Raw genomic sequence first — 23,280 nt, forward strand, 5'->3', positions numbered from 1 at the left:
CTTATAGGTTCAAATCTTGCTTCTCTATTCTTTTCTTTTACAACAGGGTTAGGGATTACACCTGGCAACATCCATCTTTTCATTCTCTAAATTTCATTATATCTTAATTTTAGTTCAATTAGAATTTATTATTGAAATTACTATGCCTATAAAAGTATTCAAACTTAGCCATAAACTTTCTTTTGATGCTTTGTGTTTTCCTGAAATTGGTGAAATCTTAAGTCGTTAAATTTGTTTCCTTTTTATAGTGTTTCATGCATGCACTTACCACTAAAATTAACAGACTGCATTTCCTAAGTGTAAGATCCTCAGTATGTCCAGACTCCATATCTAGCTATTTTTAGAACTCCACCCTTGGTCTTCTAGTTCTTCTCCTGTAGACTGTGGTGTTTACCTAGTCCTGCTGTTACAACCTTCTCTACAAAGAGACAGGACACCAAGGTTCTTTATTATATGCACTGTGGGAGTTTCCTAAAAGCAGAGTTCAAGTACAAGTCTTTTAATCAGTTTTAGAAGAGGAACAAAGAGATCCAGGGAACCCTTAAAACCTTCTTTGTAGTCCTTAAGTGAGATCACAATTTAAATTGAGGGACAACTGTCGTCTGGCCCACCATAGACTGTCTGGATTTCAGTCTATCCTATAAGGTGACTAGAACTATATGAAATCTCTTTCAGAAAAGCAAGTTGCCCCTCTACTGATATCTCTTCCTTTTCCCAGCATGAGATTCCTGTGAAAATTCCCATTTCTCTGGAGTCTGTTATTTCAATAGTCTGATAGTCAGGTTGGGAGACTATAGAGTGTCTCTTTAGAGTGTGTTCATCTTTGTCAAATTGGTTAAATAAGACTGTCTCTGGAGGATCCAAGGTTATCCTCAACTACATAGCAAATTTGGTGACAACCCAAGTGATATGAACCCCTGTCTTAAAAATAAAATAAAACAACAAAAGATCATGGATTCTGAAACAAGATTGTGGTAGTTTGAATTCTTCCTTTTTCACCTAATTGCTGAATGATTTTTGTCAAATTCTTTAAGCTCTTTAGTTTCCTTACTTGTAAAATTGGGGTAGTACAGCATCTGCTTTGTGGGGTAGCTGTGTATGATACAGACCAAGTAGCTGCCATTAGTTCGTGTTTGTTGGGACTTCACAGAAAGAAGCATAATTCTCTGTACTTTCCTTAGAAAACCACTGAGAAATTGTTTTATATTGATATTTTATAGTAAGTGGAAATTGTTAAGTAAGAAATTCCTATGCTGCTTAATTATTATATTAAAATACACCGTCACAAAGTCTTTCTAAATAGTTTATTTGGCTTTCTTGTTTTTGTTGCCTAGCACTCCCACCAAAGGCATAGAGAACAAAGCTTTTGATCGCAATACAGAATCTCTCTTTGAAGAACTGTCCTCAGCTGGCTCAGGCCTTATTGGAGATGTGGATGAAGGAGCAGATTTACTAGGTATGACAGCCTCTATGAGAAGTGCCATACTGCTTAACATTGGATCTCATTAACGACTGATTGAAAGTCATTTCAAATGTCCCTGACTGCCTGTTGGTACGACGTTATTATACTTTAGGAATTACTTAGAACATACTATTTAATATCCAAAAAGTTTTAATGAAGAGTATCTACATATGGAAATGACAAAAAATGAATTCACATTTAAATGTATATTTTTAATTTACAGTTTATTGAATTGTTATATTCTAAGAATAGGTATTATACGTGAGAGAGAGAGAAAGAGAGGGAGGGAGGGAAGGAGGGAGGGAGAGAACACTTGAAATTTATAATTTACCTCTGTGGAAAATATAGTTATTTTAAATTTTGCGTTGAATTGGGGTTATATTCCAATTTCTTGTCACTGCTGCTGTGTTGTTCCCTACTCCAAGAAACAAAAACATAAAACAAAAACTATGTCATTGAGCAAACTGGGGCTGGGGTGGGGAACTGGGTTCAACTGTATTCAACTCTTTCTGGGTGTTCTTTTTCAAACTGATCAGCCCTTTTATCTGTCATGTCATTTTATTGCATTTAAAAGAAGGGGTTCAAGGATCTGCTAGATGGATTAGTAGAGTGAAGCAGCTAGCCTCTTGAGTGTGTCAGAGTGTGTTTGGTTGAAACAGCCTTCCTTAGCTGGGTGTGGTGGTGCACCCATGCCTTTAACCTCTGCCCTTTGGAGGCAGAGGCAGACAGGTCTTTGTGAAGCTAACCTGGTCTATAGAGGCAGTTCCAGGATAGTCAAAGCTGCTATATAGAAACCGTGTCTCAAAAAAAAAAAAAAAAAAAAAAAAAAAAACAAACAAACAAGGAAAAGAAAAAGAAAACCAGGGGAAAAATACCCCAGTCTCCTCTACATTTTGTTTGTTTGCTTGCTATCTCTAATGGCTTGTACTCAACATTGCTAGAGTTGGATATTTTCTAGAAGATATGATACAGTACACCAGAATGTAAAATAATCAACATTGGTCCCCGTAAAGTAAAAGTTTTTCGAGCTGTCCTCTTGAAATCTCTTAAGGTTTCTTTCGGTAAGAATTCTGTGATTCTAGTTCATGAAAATTAGTTTTAACATATTTTTCTTGTATCTGTGTAGAAATTGAAAGCCATAGAATTTTCAACAACAATAATAAAGGGTTTTTTTTTGTTTTTGTTTTTGTTTTTTTTTACTGTCATTATACTAAATGACTGCTGTTCTCAAAAATTCTATGGTTCTTGGGTATCATAAATATGGTATAGGATGAATCGATTACATTAACTTATCCAAAATTTATTGATTGCCAATTATGTGCTTGACATTGTGAGATTTTGCTTGTTTTCATTTTAAATTAATAAATTTAGCCAGGCATAGTAGTACATACTTATAATTCCAGTCCTCAGAGTGTAGAGAGAGGTGAACTGTGAAAGGCCACACTGAGCAACACAGAAGACCCTATTTCAAAAAGTTAAAATCAGCGTGATAGTGTATGCCTTTAATGCTGATACCCAGGAGGCAGTGGTAGGGGGATCTCTGTGACTTGAAAGTCAGCCTGTGACATAGTTAGTTCCAGACTAGCCAGAGATCTACAGCGAGACCCTGTGTGAAACAAGCTACACAGCTGGAGAAACAACCCAGTGGGTAAGAGCAAGGCAATTCAGAGGCATCTGTAACTCCATTTCCACAGGATCTAACTAATGTCCTCTTCTGGCCTCCTTCGGCATTAGCCGCACACAGCCATACATGCAGGCAGAATACCTGTACAATGATGATGATGATGATGATGATGATAATACCATGCCTCCCACATAAAAGTCCTATGTAAACATATACCTAGTAACTGAGATTTAAAAATTTAATTTTAATTTTACTTTTTATAGTTAAACATAGACTCCCACCTTTAAAATCTTAGTAAAACTTTAGATGAATTAAATGAATTAATTTTCTGAGGAAGACTCAGAAAGAATAGTTCTTGAGGAAACTTTATTTAAGTTTATACCTTCATTTTCAGTTTCACATGGGAAAATTCTTTGAAAGTTTGGCTGATTGGGATGGCAAGATACTCAGCACCAAGCTTTTCAACTTGAGTTTAATTTCAGGACCCATATAATGGAAGGAGAGACTGGACTCCTGCAAGGTGTCATCTGGTTTCACCACTGCATCATTGCATGCACGTGTGCACGCGTGCGCGCACACACACACACACACACACACACATATGTACATGTTGCAGTAAATAAAAATATATAACCTTTTATCCAGCACTAGTGGCACCATTAGGGCCACATGGCACTGCAGACCCTGCTGCTACTCTGCCATAGGGTCCACAAGCCACCCTCACCTGTCTGTCTCTCTTTTAGCTGCCCTTTCCACGCGGTCCCCTGGGCAGGCAGTTACCATGCCTGGCACACACACATCTTGTTCTGCGGGCCTTGAACCATTCTTACTCTGTGCAGGCAACAGAGCAGGATTCGCACACTCCAGCTACCTCTCAGCCATTGCTTTCACACACTGTCCTCCACAGCCTGGTAAAATCATGACTAAATAACCAATAATTTATCAAACAGATTTATTTGTTAAATTCTCAATCCACACACATCCACACAATAAGCTTATAACCATCTGACAAAGATGTAAGCTGCCCACCTAGATAAAACAAATTTACCTATAGAAACCCTTAGAAATAATCATATCTATCTAAATCGCCAATTAAGACCACCTGGATATAGAACCTTCTCCACTTCCTCTCCGCCTCTTATCATCTTACACATCACCCTTTTTGTTTAATTTAAAATTTTTTTTATCAAATATAAGCCATGCACAACTATTGCCATTAAAAAAATCATCTAGATTACCATGTTTTCTCAAAGTTAATTAGCTTGGATAGGCTATGAGACTAAAACAGTCTTCATCTCTTTCAGAAATCTGAGAACAACTAAGCTTACTGAAATTATGAGAACCACAAAACATAGTTTTCAAAACTTAGCCAAGTTATAGAGACCGCTGATCACCTGGACAGTCCCTCACCCTTCAAAACATTGGAGCATCAGTCTTCAGCCTTCTGGCCCAGGATCATCTGACAAACCTTTGTAATGCAAAATTTTGAAGGGCTGATAATTCTGGCTCGGCAAAGATTATCAGTGAACTATTCTGCATAATGTGTCCCATTCTGGATAGCATTTGTCTGTGGATGAAATGGGCAGTTTTTTCTAGTCTCTATCTCGCTACAATTAGAGCAACTCCCTTGATGCTCAATTTCTTCTTAGAATCTAAGAAGGGGTGCTGTCAGGAGCAGACAGGTCTCTAGTCAAATGATCTTTAATAAAGAAATGTCCATAAACTTCATATTCTATGGACTTCTGACACCTTTCAAGATTATCTATGTATGCAAAATGTTTATGAACTTTTAGGTCTTGACTACTCTTGGCCATTTCTAATTGAATTATCTCAAAAATACCCGTTTAATTACTCAGAACCATGAGTTTGTTATCTGGCTCTTAACTTCTATTGCTTAATCATCTAAAAACAGTTTATAATCTCAGTTATAGGACTGGGTCTAAGCCTTGTACTTAAAATTTTTTGTAACATAAGTTCTATACCAGTGTAAAGATTATAACTCCAACTTTATATCAGTTACAAAGATTTCTACCAATGTAAGATATGACTTTAGCTTAGTTACCAAATGAGATTATAGCTATACAAATCAATCTCTTCCCTGTTAAATTATTACTATTTCTAAATTCTTTATAAAAAACAACCTTAGAATAACCACATTTAGCCCCCCAAAGTCCAGGGAATCGGGGTGATGACTCTTCATTGGCTTTTCACATGGTTGTTGAGATATCTAGAAGGGGTGGGTTATGAGGAAGCCAGCCAAGCCTCAAGAAGGAAGGCCACACCAATGATTGCTATAGTCTTTGAATTTTGTCCTAGACCAGATCCCTAGGATTGAGTTCAAATAGGTCATACGATGAAATTCACCATAGTTGCACATTCTGTAATATATAAATCTCAAAACAAAGCTTTAGTATTGTTGAGACATCAATACTTAGTATGACATTTCATTCATTTTTTGTTTTATTTTCTTGAATCTATTTTTTCAGGGAGTCTCCCTCTATCAAATCTGATCCATATAACTCTGGAAGGCATCCAGAGCCTAATCACCCCTTTTAAAAACACAAAAACAAAATGTTCCTCCCCAAATAGCATGTCCTTAGTTGGCAACCAGAAAAGCTTGTATCTTGTATTCTTTCCCAGAGAAATTATATAACCACAAAACTCAACATCACACCCATTTGGAAAATTAAAACAATATAAAACAAATGAATAAACTAAAACACTGTATGAGCTTATCCTTAGGCGTGTAATAATCTGTCACGTCAGGAAATCAACTCAAAATTCTCATGGAGCCCACATTAAGAGAATGCGAGCCTCCTGCCATGGTGATTTTAAAATAACCACACACCCTTGCTAACCGGCATCTACAAGCCATATGGCAGTTAGCTACAGTGAGTTCATGAGTGAAATGGCACAGCATGGCCAGGAAACAACTTTTTGCAGCAGACTATCTTATCCTCCAGCCCTTCTATTCTTATCATCCTCTTCCTCCTCGTTCCCAGCCTTTTTTTTTTTTTTTTTTAAATTTATTTTATGTATGTTAGTACACTCAACTCTCCTCAGACTCACCAGAAGAGGGCATCAGATCCCATTACAGATGGTTGTGAGTCACCATGTGGTTGCTGGGAATTGAACTCAGGACCTCAAGAAGAGCAGTCAATGAGTGCTCTTAACCACTGAGCCATCTATCCAGCCCTGTTCCCAGCCTTAGAGGGGGTGATATAAATGTTCCAATTAGGGCTGTTACTTATAACTTTGACAAGTTAGGATTCTTCCCTCCTGCAGCGATTAGAGGCTTCTCTTTTTAAGAGCAGGGAGCACTGATCCAGTGAACTCTGAGCCAGAATACATTCTTCTTTCTTGAAGTTGCCTTTGTCAAGTATTAATTTGAGGCTCTAATCCATCTTTGCAAGGAGGTCACAGTGGCAAGAGCTTGAGACTACTGACTATATTTCATTCACACTCAGTAAACAGAGGGAGATAAATGCATGCATACTGAGCACAGCATCTTAAGTTTTTGACAGATACCTAGAATTATTTAACAGCCACCAGAATCACTTATTATTGTGTCCTTTCTGCTGCTTTTTGAATGAAGTGTCTAGTAGGATGATGGGTATAATGTTTTAATATATTAAAGCGAGAAAATTAACACCTACATAAATTATTTAATCAAAGATGATAAATGAGAGCCTGGGATGGAGTTCAGTCAGTAGAGTGCTTCCCTGGCATACAAAAAGCCCTGGGCTCAGTCCCTACACTACTAAACAAGCTGTAATAGCACACATAATCCCAGCACTTGGGAAGTCAAGACAGGATGATCAAAGTTCAAGTTTATCTTTAGAATTTCACACAACGGGGTATATTTGTACCAGCCAAAATGTTCCCTAATTCCATCTGGGTCAATGAGTAAGTGCATATCTGTGTCTTTATATCATACTGATTTTGCTAGGTTTTGCTCTCAAGCTTTTGCTTTAGAATTAAGTATTCTTTAATCACCACACATATATTTAACATGTAGATTACCTCTCTTAGCATTTTAATAATTGAAAGAAACAATCTCAATCATTTTCCTTCCCCCTTTTTTTTGTTTTGTTTTTGTTTTTGAGACAGGGTTTCTTTGTGTAGCCCTGTCTGTCCTAGAACTCTGCAAACCAGGCTGGCCTTGAACTCAGAGATTTGCCTGCCTCTGTTGGGATTAAAGGCATATGCCACCACTACCTGGCTTTGTTTTCCTTTCTTTTTATTGATGTTCTATTCTTTAACTTTCTTATTTTGGATGAACCTTTTTAAAATTGCTTTCTCTTTAACTGCTAGTTATTACTTGAAAATCATACACTTGGTTATCTATCTTCCAAGATCTTCTTTTTCTTTATTCATTTGGATTTTCCAACCTCACTATCTTTTTACTAAGAGAACCCCTCCACCCCAAGCCCTGGCTGTCTTTAGAACTATTGGAATCCTTTTGCTTCAGCAAAAAAAAAAAAAAAAAAAAAAAAAAAAAAGCTAAGGTTGCAAGTATGCATCACTATGCTCATTTTTAGGTTCCTTCCTTTTTTATTTTTATTTTTTTAAAGATATATTTATTTATTATATATAAGTATGCTGTAGCTGTCTTCAGACATGCCAGAAGATGGCATCAGATCCCATTACAGATGGTTTTTAGCCACCATGTGGGTGCTGGGAATTTAATTCAGCAGTTAAGTGGTGAGCAGTCTTTCCAGCCTAGGTCCCCCCTTTTTTTTTTTTTTTTACTTTTATTTTTAGTTTTATTTAAAGCAAAAGAAGGCATGTTTATTGGGAGGCTGTTCACAGGCAAGTTCAATGGCTCCATGGACAGAGGCCAGAGAAGTCACCATGGGGGACATGAGGGAGAGAGAAAGGGAGTACATGTAGAGAGAGAAGAGAAGTAAAAGAAAAGAGAGAAAAGAGAGCTGTCACTTCTTTTTTAAAAGTAGAAACTATTTTCTGCAAATCCAGAAGCTGTCTATCATCTGTCTCCCAGTTCTTGTCCTGCTTTTCTATTCCTGTGTAAGACATGCCTGTTATGTGCTACAAAGCATTCTAGATACTAGACACAACAGAGTAACAAGCAGACTTCTCTAGTCTTTGCTCACTGTTTTTCACCCATTCTCCTCCATACCTGCCATGTTTCCAGTGCCCAGGGGTTTCTTTTGTTATGTCACATGACTTCTAAAAAACTGTTGACTTGACCTTTGTTGGGTTGCCATACTATCAGACTTGACTCCATCCATCTTTGCCTTTTACTGTGGTGCACTTTCTCTGCTCTTCTTTCACATGTCCGTAGGTTTGCTTGGATCTGGGAGTAGAAGGATGGTGGTGGAGTGATATATTTACTCTTGTCTCTAGCGTTTTCACTAGATACATACATGCATATGAATATGAATTAATTTTATGTTCATTGGTGTTTTGCTTACATGTATGCCTATGTAAGGGTGTAAACTCCATCCCAGATCAGTCTAGGGCTCTAGACTATTATTTCTAAACTAACCACTAGACTCTCCTTCAGACAAGAGAAGTCACCATGAGAGGTATGGGAGAGAAAGAACATGCATGCAGAGTTCAGACACCCCTTGCATATATTTGCCTGCATCTGATGTGCAGAATTTATTTAATCATCTCCACTGTCTACTCCTTCTCTGAGACTCTATGTCTAACAATACTTCTGTCTCAGTGAGTGAACATCTTTTCTGTCATTGAACTGTCCATCTTAGACCTCTGACTTTTCCCTCACAACCAGTCTTTAGACCCTATTTTTCCTATCTCCTAAATATTTGCATGTATTCATCTTTCTTGTGTCTGCTTAAGTGATTCAAAAATTCTTCTTTGATCCCCGGTTAAAGCATAACTGTCCTTGAAGTGTGTGCCCACAGCAGTGACTTTCATGTTGTTATTGCTCATGCTTCCTACGTTTCCATGTACCACCCTCCCTGAGTAGACTAGAAGCTTGCTATGTTGGACACAGCAGTGTCTTTTTTCCCTGCTGTTGCATATTTAAGACAGCACAACATTTAAATGAATGAATGGAATTGTTAAATAGTCCTAACAGTTTTGCTTCACTTTAAAATCTGTGATTTACCTTTTGAATAGAGTTCTTTAACAGGAGGATTTTTAAAGAGTGTGCACCTTTGTAAGAATGTATACTTGTAGTTTAAATGGCACTTGCATTCTCACGGAATTGCAGATAACTCAGATGTGCATGTTGTTTATGTTCTTTTGTGGATCTAGCTTAGCAATTTTAAATAAAAACTGCAGAATAGGGTATTTTTCTTGGTTTTTGCAGGCAAAATTTATGTGTACTTTATATTATTTAGACTTTAAATCTTGAATATAAATAGGTCACTTCAAGTTGTATTTTTCACATAATTAATTACTTTTACTGGTACATTTCAATTTTTTTTTAGATAATTCTGCTTATACACTACATTTGAAGAGAGTTCTTCACTGTGTGTGTATAAGTTTAAGCTAAACTTTTGAAATTATAAGATGTTCTCAGGAATACCCAATTTTTCCCTTTATAATATTTATATTTTTTATATATAGTTGATGTTTTTCTATATTGATTCAATTTCTTAGTCAGATTTTTCTCCTTTTAAAGTAAATTGGTTTAATTCTTGCTTTCTGAAAATAATCTAATTGAGTTTCTTATTCATTTTTCTCTTGGGCTGCTAACCCAGGGGAATATTCTGGTGTGTATGTCTTTAAATTCTTTCACATTACTGCTTTTTAAGTTAGGTGCTCTTGGCTGCTGATCTCATTTGATGCTTTCTCATCGTTTTTAGTTTTGGGGGTTTGACTTTTTGTTTCCTGCCTGACTATTTTTCTTTGCATATATTTTTAGCTTTTATGCTGCTCTAAATGTTTGTTACAGTTGTTATGGAAGCTTGTTGAGTGAGTCTGACTATGTTTCTTTTGTCTCTGTACTTTTACTAAAAAGTTAACACTAGTGTTTAAGGAAAATATCTTGGCATCATTTTGGAGATAGAATTTGGAAGCTTTCAGGTTCACCACCCGGTTTGTGGTGAATACAAGGTGACTGAATGTACTGTATGTGATGTTTGAGAATCTTTGAAAAATTATAATAACAGGGTCCTATGTCAGCATTAAACTTTAACATACCCAGTTGGTTTTGTTTTAAATACTTTAAAAATTCTTAAGAATGTCAACCTTATAAACTTTTTTTCTTTTTCTTTTTTCTCTTTTTTGGGGGGAGGGGGATGTTTCAGAACAGGCTGTGTAGCCCTACATGTTGTAAAACTCACTGTAGACTAGCCTGCCCTCAAACTCAGAGATCTCTTGAGTGGAATTAAAGGTGTGCACCACCACTGCCCAACAGTAATTTTAATTTTAGAAATATTCTGTTTGTTATACTGATGTGTCACTCCCCAGCATTGTCTCATGTAGCTTGGGCTGAGTTTGTATGAAGTTCCTGGTTTTATTCTGCTGGGGGTGTTGGTTTTTGGTTTTCATTTTTTTTGGGGTTTTTTGTTTGTTTCTTTCTTTTGTTTTTTGTTTGTCTCCACTGTTCTCCAATGAAGTGTTTTGTTTCTTCACTCTTTTATGAAAAGCAAATGGCTTTACTTTTCTAAAAGATGACTATATTGGATCTTACATCAAAAACTTAAATTTCTTATACTATCTATTAAGTACTAAGCACAGTTTATAAAATAACAACTAAAAATTATTAATTTACGTGTGGCACTTTGTAGTGTTGGTTTGGAGATTTCATGTTAATTAAATTCGATTTTTTGTGAGGAAGAACTGGTGAGGCATTTTAAAGTATATCAGAGAGCATCCTCGTGAGTGAAGGAAGTCATCTTCATTTCTGCCTTTTACATATCATTGTGCATTGAGTCATAACATTGTGAGTCCAGATGTTTTTCTATCATGCATAGAACTTTATGGATTAATATGTTTTCATGCTGTTTCTTACATAAAACATTTCTTGTTCTTTGTTTTTGCTTTACATGGAATGCATGGGCTTTAAGACCATAGTTTCTTTGGTAAGGTTTCATCTGCATTGGGGTTCTGTCTTTGACCTTATTTTTGCTTGTCTTCTATTAGTCTTCTATTTAAGGTTTAGGCAGAAGTGTGTGATAATACCTATGATTTAGAAATAATTTTGAACCTTATCAGTGTCCATGTTTTCCCTAAATAATAATACTTCTCAAGGCTATCTGGCAGAAAAGTCTTGATTCTCCTGAAATGCTATCTATGCAAAACCAAATGTCTGTAAAGAACTGGCCAAGAAGAGCTGGAGGTTATGGCCTGCATCTGCAACACTAGCTGTCAGGAAGCTGAGGAAAGAAGAGTACTTCAACTAGGAAACTGAGAGTCTAAACAATGTATCAGGGCAAGCAAGATCCCTCTAGAAAACACACAGCAGCAAGCAATTTTGCTAATATAATCCTCAGCTTGGTCTGGAATGACTAGAATCCATTCGGTTAATATATCAAATAAAGTAGGCAAAATTAGTTTAAAGAAAAGCCAAAAATAATAAATCTTAGGACAATAGTTTATATGTAACTTTTGATAAATTTATTTTCAAAGTTTCTATCATTTTTTCTTTTGATAGGAATGGGTCGTGAAGTGGAGAATCTCATACTGGAGAACACACAGCTGCTGGAAACCAAGTAAGTATGAAAGCTCACCATGGAGTAAAAACCTAGAGTTTTCTCTGTCTATGTCAGTGCTTTGTTAGGAATTTGACAGGGCTTCGTGCTATCTCCCTGCTCCTCTTGCATTCTCTGCTCAGCACCTGTGCGCACACAGACACATGGCCCGGATGAGTTTTATTACCCTGGTGTTTTTATAAAAATACAGTTTTTATTTCTTTTTCACCACACAGATATCAATATTCTGGATGTATCATGCACCTCTTTTTCCCTCTACAATGTGCTATTTTCTTACTTTCTTTTCTTGGGGTTTTGACATTTCTGCATAAATGCTTTGGCTTCTACCCTGCCAATGTAGAGCTCTCCTTCGTAGACTGGTATTTTGGGGAAGTTTGTGGAGTCCTAAGGCCCTCAAGTAGCATGTTGGTTACTATTTAAGAGGACATATCCTTTCTCATATGAAGATCCATACAGGGTTTACTTCTCAGTTTGCTGTACCAGAGCAATTTTTAAACAACTGTTTCTATCCACACAGCATACCAGTACCTGTAAATGAGGTCACACCCAGCATATCGGAATGTACTGTATCTCATACCTTTTCTTTTAGCTTATTTCTAATTTAATTTACATTCTAAGGAGTTACTAATGACAACAACAAAGAGATTTTGACTGTTACGTTGAATAATATGTTTGCTGAAACTTCAATACTAGGAGCCTTAGAAATCTGGGTTTTGTTTGTTTTGTTTGCCTTTGTTTTTCAACACAGGATTTCTCTGTGTGGCTCTGGCTGTCCTGGAACTAACTTTGTAGACCAGGCTAGCCTCAAACTCAGATAGACCTGTATCTGCTTCCCAAGTGCTAGGATTAAAGGTGTGTGCCACTACTGCCTGACTAGAAAGCTATTTCTTAAGTTTAATCTCTCTTAATGCTGATTTTATTTATTGATTTTATAATATTGGTATGTCTTATATTATTAGGTTGGCAAGCATGAAGAGCAAACATTAAACTATTATTTTATGGTCTTGTCTATGAAAGCATTAGGAAGAATATATTGTAGTGCACCATTCAGTTTTATGATTTGGAGGGCCATTTGTAATGATGTACTTGAAATATGTATTTTTTTAGAAATGCTTTGAATGTAGTGAAGAATGACTTAATAGCAAAAGTGGATGAGCTGACCTGTGAGAAAGATGTGCTACAGGGAGAGCTGGAGGCTGTGAAACAAGCCAAGCTGAAACTAGAGGAAAAGAACCGAGAACTGGAGGAGGAACTCAGGAAGTAAGTCTCAACAGTTGTTGGAAGCCAGGCTGTCCAGCCTGTGACAGACACTGCAGCATGAGGCTGTCATCCACATGTATGGGGATATAATCTTAGCTACCCTGGGACACACTCCTGCTCTGAACTAAACACCTTACTAGGGTGCCACAAAAATGATAGATGTAACCCTGAGACTGAGACTATGAGAACACTCAAACCAGGAATGGCTAAGAGCTACGGAAGAAAGTAAAGGTTCTCGGCCATTTGCCTCTGCCATGAGGGGCTTCTCTGTTTACCAACCTGTTTCTTAACCAAAAAGGCCTGTTTTCTTGTTTTCTTTTTCTTTTTTCTATTTATCTTGGTCTCGAAGTTATAGCTGTGGGCTGAGAGATGACTCAGCATTTTCTTGCTTGCTCTTCCAGAGGACCAGAGATCACCCACACTAGGTAGTTTACAATTGCCTATAACTCCAGCTTCAGGGATCTATATCCTTTTTGATCTTTCTGTACACACACACACACACACACACACACACAGAGAGAGAGAGAGAGAGAGAGAGAGAGAGAGAGAGAGAGAGAGAGAGAGAGAGGATAAAATCTTAACAACAACAAAAAAAGCTTAGGGGCTCAGTGTTTAAGAGCACTTGCTTTCCCAGAGGACCTAAGTTCTGTCTCTAACACCCACATTAGTCATCTCACAATTGACTGGTGCACACATAGTACATGGTGTACACTCACATGCTCACACACAAATGTAAACAAATCTTAAAAAAAACAACCTTAAATCATCAATTTTTAAAAAATGTATTATTTTCGTCCATGTAGCTTGATTTCATTGTTGCTTTGAGATTGTCTTATATGACTCAGACTAACATTTAATTCACTGTGTATAGCAGAGGATGAGTTTGAACACCTGTCCTCTTGTCTTCAGCCTCTCAAGAAGTAATAACATTTTTTTTAAGTTGAAGGCAGTAATCTGCTACCCTTTGGATAAAAGAAAAGTAACCTTGTTGTGGCACATAAAACTGTTTACCTATTCTTTCATTATTTTTGAAGCTGAGTTCAATTGTAATAACTTTTTTTGTTTGTTTTTATTTTTTTCTCCACTAGAGCTCGTGCAGAAGCTGAAGATGCAAGGCAGAAAGCAAAAGACGATGATGATGTAAGGTTCTGGTTGAGGACTGTTTTTCTTATAGTTTTTTGATATTTTGGGAATATCTTGCTAATATTTAGTATTATATTTACATAAACAAATTATAAATAAATATTTAAAATTAAATATAGATATATTTATAAAAAGATTAAAATAATAGATAGTTAGATAGCCTTTAAAAGAAGACATGTTTTTGAGTCATGAATAAGCTGGCCCATGCTTTCATATGGTATCCACATGCTGTATTTTCTAGTGCTACATGCTTACTTTTTCTCAGTGATTCAGTGCTCTGACCTGTGTTAACGTGCTATTGTTTTCTGATTTTTATAAGGTAAGGTTTTTTTAGGTAGCCCAAATTGTATGCACGTGCACACTCTCTCACACACACACACACACATATACACACACACTTAATAAATTAATTTTATGGGTTTTGTCTGCCTGTTTGTATGCCTCATGTGTGCCTGGTTCTTAATAAAATGATTAATTAATTAAATTATTTAGATGGGCTTGCAAGATGGTTCAGCATATAAAGGTATTCTTAACAAAGCCTGATGACCTGAGTTCTATCCCCAGGTTCACATAGTAGAAAGAGAGAACATTTTCCCATAAGTTATCTTCTGGCCTCCATGTGTGTGTTTTGGAATGCATGCATCCATACACGTACATAAATATATATCACACATAAAAACACATAGACAAACTAAATAACAAATTTAAATCTAATTTTTTAAAAGCCTAGAATATTGTCAAATATATCCTCCACCAAAGAAGAAGTCATGATCCTTTATCATTTATTTAAAATGATAAAAAAATAATTTCATCATGTAAATATATATACATTGTTTTAATTATCATGAACTGTCATCTTTTCTCAGACTACAATCAGTCACCTCAAGCAAAGAGTCTCACTTGAGTGATTTTCTTCATTGGGCTGGTCTGTGGGCATGACTATGGGGGATTGTCTTAATTGCCAGTTGATAAAGGAGAGCCAAGCCTACTATGGGTGGTACCATCCCTATGCAGATGATTCTGGGCACTATAAGAAAACTTACCAAGCATGATTAAGAGAACAAGCCAGCAAGTAGTTTTCCTCTATGGTCTCTACTTCAACTTCTACTTAGCTTTCTGCTTTGTCTTCCCTTGGTGGACTCTGACCTTGAAGTATAAACTAAATTAAATCTTCTCCTCCCCTGAGTTACTTTTGGTCACAGGAAAGAAACCAGGAGACACACACACACACACACACACACACACACACACACTCACACACACTCACACACACTCACAGAGAGTTGACATCCATGAAGATCTTAGAATAGCATATCAAGTTTTTATAAATGACGGCTAAGGTTTTTTATTCCTTCCCCAAAATATGCACTAATTTTTCTTTCTGAAACAATCATACTTTGTAGCTTGCATTTGGCTTGAAACTTACTTTGTAGATCAGATTAACTTCAAGTTCATGGAGACCTCCTTACTACTGTCTTCTGAGTGCTGGCATTAAAGGTCTACGTCCTCACACCCAGCATCATAATATTCTCTCTCTCCCTCTCCCTTTCCTCTCCATATATATGTATTTCTGTTTTCACACACACCAGAACAGAAAATCAGATGGTTGTAAGCCACTTTATGGTTGCTGAGAATTGAATTCAGAGCAGTCAGTGCTCTTAACCACTGGACCATCTCTCCAGCCTTGAATCATATTTTTTAATATTAAAATAATGTTTGTATCTGGAAATCTTCTACTTCTGTATTATGATTTTTGTTTTGGTTTTGTTTCACACTACCTTTAGAGGCAGAGGGCTGACTCAGTGGTCGAGCACTTGGCTAGCATGCTTGAGGCCCTGGTTCAACCCTCATACCACGTTATATTCGATCTTAGAGACTTGGCTGTTTTTACTTAATAGTATAGGTTAAGATTGATTTGTGTTGTAATAAGTGGTGTTAGTTTGTTTTCATCATCTTATTATGTGAGTATGCTATAGTTTTTTGTTTTCTTAATGAATATTTAAGGTAGGTATTTCTTCTTTCTCTCACAACAGACAATGCTGTTGTTAAAAGCATTATAATAAACTAGTGTGGGGATACTCACTTGTAATCCCAGCATGTAAAAGGACTGAGGCAGGAGGCTGGCACATTTGGGCTGTGTGTGGAGAGGCTGGATGACATAGTGAGAGCTGTCTAAAACAAAAAACGGCCAGGTGTGATGCCGTGTCCCTTTAATTCCAGCACTCAATGCAGGAGGAGTTCCAGGTCAGCCAGGGCTACACAGTGAGAACTTTTCTTAACACCAACAGCCCCCACCCCCATAATAAAAGAAATAAAAGAAACAACAATAACAGCAAAACCCACATGTCTTTTGGAATGGAGACTTGTGGATTTGTGGTGGGAGGGTGTTTCTTGGGGTATTTTGTTTTCAGAGTATGTACCTAGTCATAAGTGGTATTACTGTGTTACAGATTTCAGAGCTTTGTTGTTGTTTACTTTTTTGCTTTTTAAGGATTTTTTTGTAGCTGTTGTTATCTTACAACTAGCCTGTAGACAGGGCTCAAATTCCTGCTTCTGCCTCCCTAGCCTGTGCAGCCCTCACTACCACTCACCACCCAGCAGAGTATTTGTGGATGACTTTTGTTTGAAGAGGTGGGCTAAATTCAGAGGCAGGAGGACAAAGCAGCAAGACTGCTAAGGTCTGAGCGAAGCTTCTGTCTCACTGTTCCAAGGTGTCCGTGTTGATCTAAATAAAGTGCACGTGCATCTTTGGACAAACCAAAGCCCTATTATTAAACTACCTGCTTTCCCAGAAGAAAACTAAAGAATCAGCAGGAGAAGGAAGTTAATTTGGACATGCTTTTTGGGAACTTATTTCTGTATATCTTCCACGTTCATATCCTATTTTCTAGCATTAATTCTGACTTAATCTTTTGTTTCTACTGGTGGTCTTGGTTGTTTGTCTGTCTGCCTGTTTTTACTGCTGTAGTCAGGTTCTTTAACAGCTAGATAATAGGTTCACTATGTTGGCTCTTGGTTATGTGGATGAATTGATAATTTGAGATAAATGAACCTCTTTTGGAATTAATTGTTAACTATTTGCTGAATATTACAGACCATCAGTTTTAAATGTTAGAATAATGTTTCCAAGTAAAATTTATGAGAGCATATTAAATCTATTTGTTAAAGCTGAAATTTTGTATTTTAACAATTCTTTTACATATCCAAATAGTAATGTTTAAGTGTGAGTCTTAACACCAAATCACATGTAAACTCCCAGAGTGATTTGTAATCCTCTTATTATAGAGTGACATTCCTACAGCACAGAGGAAACGGTTTACCCGAGTAGAAATGGCCCGAGTTCTCATGGAGAGAAACCAGTACAAAGAGAGGCTGATGGAGCTTCAAGAAGCTGTTCGATGGACAGAGATGATCCGGTCTGTATGAGAAGTGCTCTGATGTCACTGCTGTTTCATTGGATTCATGTGCTCCTTCATTGCCAACCAAACCCTGCCTGAGGCTCATGCCATTTCATTAGTTCACTAGGATAAACTTTCTCAGTTAACATTTAGATTAATAGTAAAACAAGATTAGATATGTCCCAAAGCCTAGGTGTCTTTTGAGATAGTACAGGACCTTGGAGGATAATCTCATATTTTGTAAGAGATATTGTTATTACTTAGGAAAAATGCTCATTTTTCAAGGAAAAAAAAGGAAATAATATTCTTTCCTAATGTCAATTTCACATGCAGTATATGAAAAATATATTTAGTATCTCCCTGTTATATATACTTATTTGACTGCCCTCTCCTTTCTCTTCGTGCAAAATATATTTCCCTTTGGCATCTTTCAGTCAATCAGATCTTTGTTTTTATCATTAATATATTTTAACGGTTCATATTCATGGATTCAAGTGCCAGTGTGTGCAAACAATGCAGTGTAATCAGATCTAGCCTCCGGTTTTACCCACCAGCCGCTAGTAATCAATCACTCTTTGGAATCAAGTGGAGTTCCTTTTAAACTCTCCCTTTTGAGAACACACAGTTGTCCTTTATTGGCTCTTAAATCTCACAGGGTGCTGCCATCTAGTGGTCATGGTCTTAGTAAGTGTTCTCCTCTCCTTGAATTCAGAAACAGCTATAGAAAAGTTTGTCAACTGATTTTTCCATTGATTTACTCATATTCTTGAGATTGGATTATCACATCAGATTTATACACTGTTATCAACATCCAACTCTCACCTCCTCATAAGAACATCGTTTAGCACCACTTACTTAAGTGGCCTACCAGAACGGTGTAGTTGCAAGCTGTTTTGTGAAAGTGTAGAGTTCACATAAAAGAAACATTAAACTACGAACAGGAATTAGTAAGGCAGTATTTTAAAGAGGTAGCTAGAGTATATATTTAATTTTTTCCTTACTTTGATATTGCTTTGTTGTTTTCTGAGAGGAGGTCTTGTTCCACATTGACCCCAGACTTGCAGTCCTTCCACCTCAGTCCCTGAGCCCCGGGATTAGAGCTATGTGCCATTACACACGGCTTGAATGCTTTCATGTTGTTTGTCAGAGCCCTTCTCTTGTAGTCTAACCACATGAAAGATGATGGTAAGAGGAGCTCTTGAGACCCAAGAGTTCAGGGCCAGTCTGAACAACAGAGTGACTCCTTGTTAATAACAACAACTTCTTAATAACAACAATAACAAGAAAGGGGGAAAAGTTAAATATTAACATTGAGACTTCTTGGCTATTGGTCTAACTTGGGAATGACAACAAGAGTTTTGCTCTTTAAGAAGGTCTAGCACTCTAAGCAGGGTTAGACTTAGCAGGCTGTCTCATAAACGGTCAGAGCAACTTACATGCTAAATGAGTTTAGATGAGTTAACTTGATGTACTCTCTTCTATTTTACAAGTTTCCTAGAAAACCTAATAATACATTTGCTTGTTTGTTTGTTTAGGGCCTCACGAGAAAATCCAGCTATGCAAGAAAAAAAAAGGTCAAGCATCTGGCAATTGTGAGTATGATAAGGACTGGAATCAGAGGTGATACTTGGAGACAAGAGCATTATACTGACTTTTCCCAGTTGAGAGGAAATAGCTAAACTGATATTCTTCTCTTTAATATACAGCATGCCAACTCGGTAAGGCTGTGCTTCAGGACCCAAAGTAGGCTATCGTAAGCTGCACTGTGTTGGTTATGCATTTGGTGGAATCTTCTGCTGATTTACATAAAACCATGGGGAATTATTTATAGAACTGACAGTTACATGAATCCCCATCAAAGAGAAGATGAGAAATCTAGTATTTGAACTGCTTGGTTAGTCTTGTGTGTGTTAAACTTGATTGTGTTTGTACCAGAAGTACTGTGTGTTTATTGAAGTTAAAACTTACCTTTTAGAATTAATCTGTTTCTTGGAAGCATAAACTTTTTAAAACTGTGGACATGAAAATAGTTCCTTAAGTTGAGCTTAGAAAATTCATGATATGAGTTAACTTGGTGATGTGTGTTTCTGGTGTAGCAGACCTACTACACACTGTGCACTAAGCTTTAGCTGTCATCACAGTCATCCCCCTGCTGCTCACTGACCACTGTGACCTTGTCCCACATAGGAGCTAACCAAGGAGCCTTTGTGTCGTACTTGTTTAGTAGAAGCTTTCTGTATGCAAAAGCATCTCTTTCATTATGGAAGTTGCTATGTCTGGCATTGTAAGCAGTAGTTACTTTCCCTTGAATATCCAGGTTGGGTTGTGGCAGATGGCTGAGGCCCAAGTATCACTAGAACACTGGCTTTGCTAATCTCTAACTCACTGCCTGGTAAAGTTGACATCTTCTTGAGCATAAAAATGTATGGAAATTGGGGCTTGGTTTTCACAGTGCATGTAATAGACATATCTATGGGTTTTGTTTGTTTGCCTCTTTTATTTTGATAGTTTCAGCCGGCTTTTTAGCTCTTCAAGTAATGCAGCAAAGAAGCCTGAACCCCCTGTTAATCTGAAGTACAATGCCCCCACCTCTCACGTGACTCCCTCCGTGAAGAAAAGGAGTAGCACTTTATCTCAGCTCCCTGGTGATAAGTCCAAGGCGTTTGATTTTCTTAGTGAGGAGTAAGTATTCCAAACAAGCGCTCAAAATGCTAGAACATGTCACCCTTACTAACTCCTCAGTAATTCAGATAACTCGACTGTTTCTAGACAGACATAATAACTTATGCTAATCCAGTACGCAGGGTGCTGATACAGGAGAATCATCACTAGTTTATTCATAAACAGTTCAAGGCTAGCATCAGCTACACATACAAACCCCGTGTTAAGAACAAAGGGTGTTTGTGTGTCGTGGTTATGGATAGAAGTGGGAAGAAGAAAACAGGATGGTTTCTATAACATGGATGGATACTTTTAAGTAAATTACCTGTAGAGCTTAGCAATGTAATTCAAAACCCTGTGGAAACTGAGGAATGAGGACAGGAGGATTGTAAGTTTAAGGCCATCCTGAGCCACAGGGTAAGACTTTGCCCCAAAATGAGTGAGTGAATAAGTGAATGAATGAATAAATGACTTGTAGCCAGTGTTTCTTATGAAAATTGCACTTTAGGACTAGTGAGCTGGTTCAGCAGGTAAGGGTGCTACCAACCTTGATAAACTGAAATCCACTCCTAGGACCTAGAGTTGGAAGGAGGATGCACTCTTCTGGCCTCTGATGGCACCAGACATGCACATGGTGCACAGTCATCCATGCAGGCACACACTCAAAAGGAAGTTAGAATAAGTAAATCTAAATTTAAAAACAAATAATAATAAACGGATATAGAATCTAAGAGTTTAACTTAATCACCTTCCACAACAGCAGACATTAGAAAATTCTCAGTATTTTTTAAGAAAAGGAAGATCCCACATTACTTCAGAAATTTATGCTTTTAAATATAACATCTGAAACTTCATAAATTTGATGAGTGATAACTCAGTTTAATACAACATGCTGCTTATTCCCTGTTGAAGGCTGGTTTCACAAACATGGAAAAATCAACTTTGGTATAATCCTCTGTGTGTGTGTGTGTGTGTGTGTGTGTGTGTGTGTGTGTGTGTGTTGTGTGTTGTGTACAAGGCTCCATAAATGACTCAAAAGCTGGGATTAGAGGTTTCGTTGCATTCTCTTAATTAAAACTGCAAATGTCTCCTTTTAGAACTGAGGCTAGTTTAGCCTCCCGAAGAGAGCAAAAGAGAGAGCAGTATCGGCAGGTGAAGGCTCATGTTCAGAAGGAAGATGGCCGAGTACAAGCTTTTGGTTGGAGTCTGCCGCAGAAGTACAAACAGGTACTTGGGGATGTGTCTAGCTGGAAGTGCAGATTGAGAAGAGTGTGCTTGAAAAATGTGAACTAGAAGCAATGTCCTAAATCCCTCACTTCAGCCTGCTTCAAGTTGGAGTGTTTAGGTAAATACAGAAGATATGGGCTTTCAGGCTGTTTTCTAGGGCCCTAGAATATAAATAAACATTCTAACTCCTAAAGGACTAAGCACTTTTGTGTATGCACTTGCACTGGTGTGCACATGTATGATTGTGAATTTCTACCTCCTGCTGAGTTCTTGTACTCACTCTATGCAACTGCTGCTTGAGTTTTTGCTTATTTTTCAAGTAAGAATGACAGAATCAGGCTTGCACTTGATTTCAGGAGCAACTATGTAGCAGCCATGCCTGCTTGTGTGTCTTAGTGGTTCGGTGATTTCAGTGTTAATGGGGCTTTACTGATGTGTCCCCATTAGGTAGCCAACGGTCAAGGGGAAAATAAGATGAAAAATTTACCTGTGCCTGTCTATCTTAGACCACTAGACGAAAAAGACGCATCTATGAAGGTAAGCTAACTGTGACATGTTTGTAGAGGCTCTCAGACTCCAGTTAGATTTCCCACTCCTAAAAACTATTTGCACACTGCTTTTGTAGTGGAGTGATTTCTCATTTTAATACTTGGTTATTTTTTTATTTTGAGACAGAGTCGCTATATAATCTAGACTGGCCTTTTCTCTTCCATGTTTTAGTCTTGAACTTTAACTATGTCTTATTTTCCTAAGTTCATGTGCTACTACATCTAATGAATAGTATTGGAGTATATTGAAGTACCTTTAGTTATCTTTTAAAAGGTGAAATTTTTCTTACTATTTGTAGAGAAAAAAAATAACATAATAACTTTCTCCCCGTCCCCTGCCTCCGAGAAGCTCTGGTGTGCTGTAGGAGTCAATTTATCTGGTGGCAAGACAAGAGATGGTGGGTCTGTTGTTGGAGCAAGTGTGTTTTACAAGGATGTTGCTGGTCTGGACACCGAAGGCAGTAAACAGCGGAGTGCGTCTCAGAGTAGTTTAGATAAGTTGGACCAAGAACTCAAGGTAAGTTTGTAATGATACTTGACTTCCTGATTTATAAATGTCGGACTTGAGCTCTTAAGTGCAAAACTTGTTTGAGGCTGTGGTGTGCTGTAGGGGTCAGTTTTTCTGCTGGCAAGACGAGATGTTATTTTAATTGCCGACTTGCTTTAACTACTAAGTTTTAATCCAGAAATACATATAGACACTTATATTTTGATCCTTCCAAATAATCTTGAAATAATTGGAAATAATACTGCGATTTAGTATAAGAACAGTCTTAAGAATGTTCGCACATTCATATAATTTTAAACATTTTTCTCTGCCTATTCAGGAACAGCAGAAAGAATTAAAAAATCAAGAAGAATTGTCTAGTCAAGTCTGGATTTGTACAAGTACCCATTCAACTACAAAGGTCATCATCATTGATGCTGTTCAACCTGGCAACATCCTAGATAGTTTCACTGTTTGCAACTCTCATGTTCTGTGCATTGCCAGTGTCCCAGGTACGGTAAGACTCTGCCTCCTTCCCTCCCTGTGTTCCCTATACTTCCTGTCAGGTGGAGATGGGTGTGGAGTTGTGAAAATTGATAAGAGAAGATTTAAAATAACACTGGAAGCTATTTAATAAAAATGTGTTTTTAACTATTTAAAAATAGTGTGAAGAATATTTTAAAATGGCACTGTGAGCAAGTTGTTGGAAAAAAGAACCTCATCCCTAATTGCCCCTCTGGTTTACTGTTTAAAAATGTTCCCAACATTGTGTTGCCATCGGTCACCAGGCCAATGCCAGATGCCAATAAGTCCCAGATC

The 23,280-nt window shown here is 37.3% G+C and overlaps 1 protein-coding gene across 6 annotated transcripts in view; it reads left to right on the forward strand.

Moving 5' to 3' along the window:
• Positions 1-23,280, forward strand: part of SPAG9 (sperm associated antigen 9) — a gene marked incomplete at its 5' end in the record, with an annotated part of 120,273 nt that overhangs the window by 69,114 nt on the left and 27,879 nt on the right. For all 6 annotated transcript variants that reach the window (XM_080923515.1, XM_080923516.1, XM_080923517.1 and 3 more), the window contains 11 exons: positions 1,335-1,456; positions 11,680-11,737; positions 12,845-12,997; positions 14,086-14,137; positions 17,426-17,556; positions 19,074-19,130; positions 20,047-20,220; positions 21,297-21,426; positions 21,874-21,963; positions 22,324-22,491; positions 22,802-22,973. In XM_080923515.1, the coding sequence (XP_080779641.1) occupies positions 1,335-1,456; positions 11,680-11,737; positions 12,845-12,997; positions 14,086-14,137; positions 17,426-17,556; positions 19,074-19,130; positions 20,047-20,220; positions 21,297-21,426; positions 21,874-21,963; positions 22,324-22,491; positions 22,802-22,973 (1,307 nt within the window). The remainder of the gene's footprint in view (positions 1-1,334; positions 1,457-11,679; positions 11,738-12,844; positions 12,998-14,085; positions 14,138-17,425; positions 17,557-19,073; positions 19,131-20,046; positions 20,221-21,296; positions 21,427-21,873; positions 21,964-22,323; positions 22,492-22,801; positions 22,974-23,280) is intronic.

This window comes from Micromys minutus, assembly GCF_963924665.1.
Source record: "Micromys minutus genome assembly, chromosome: 10".
Taxonomy (NCBI): domain Eukaryota; kingdom Metazoa; phylum Chordata; class Mammalia; order Rodentia; family Muridae; genus Micromys; species Micromys minutus.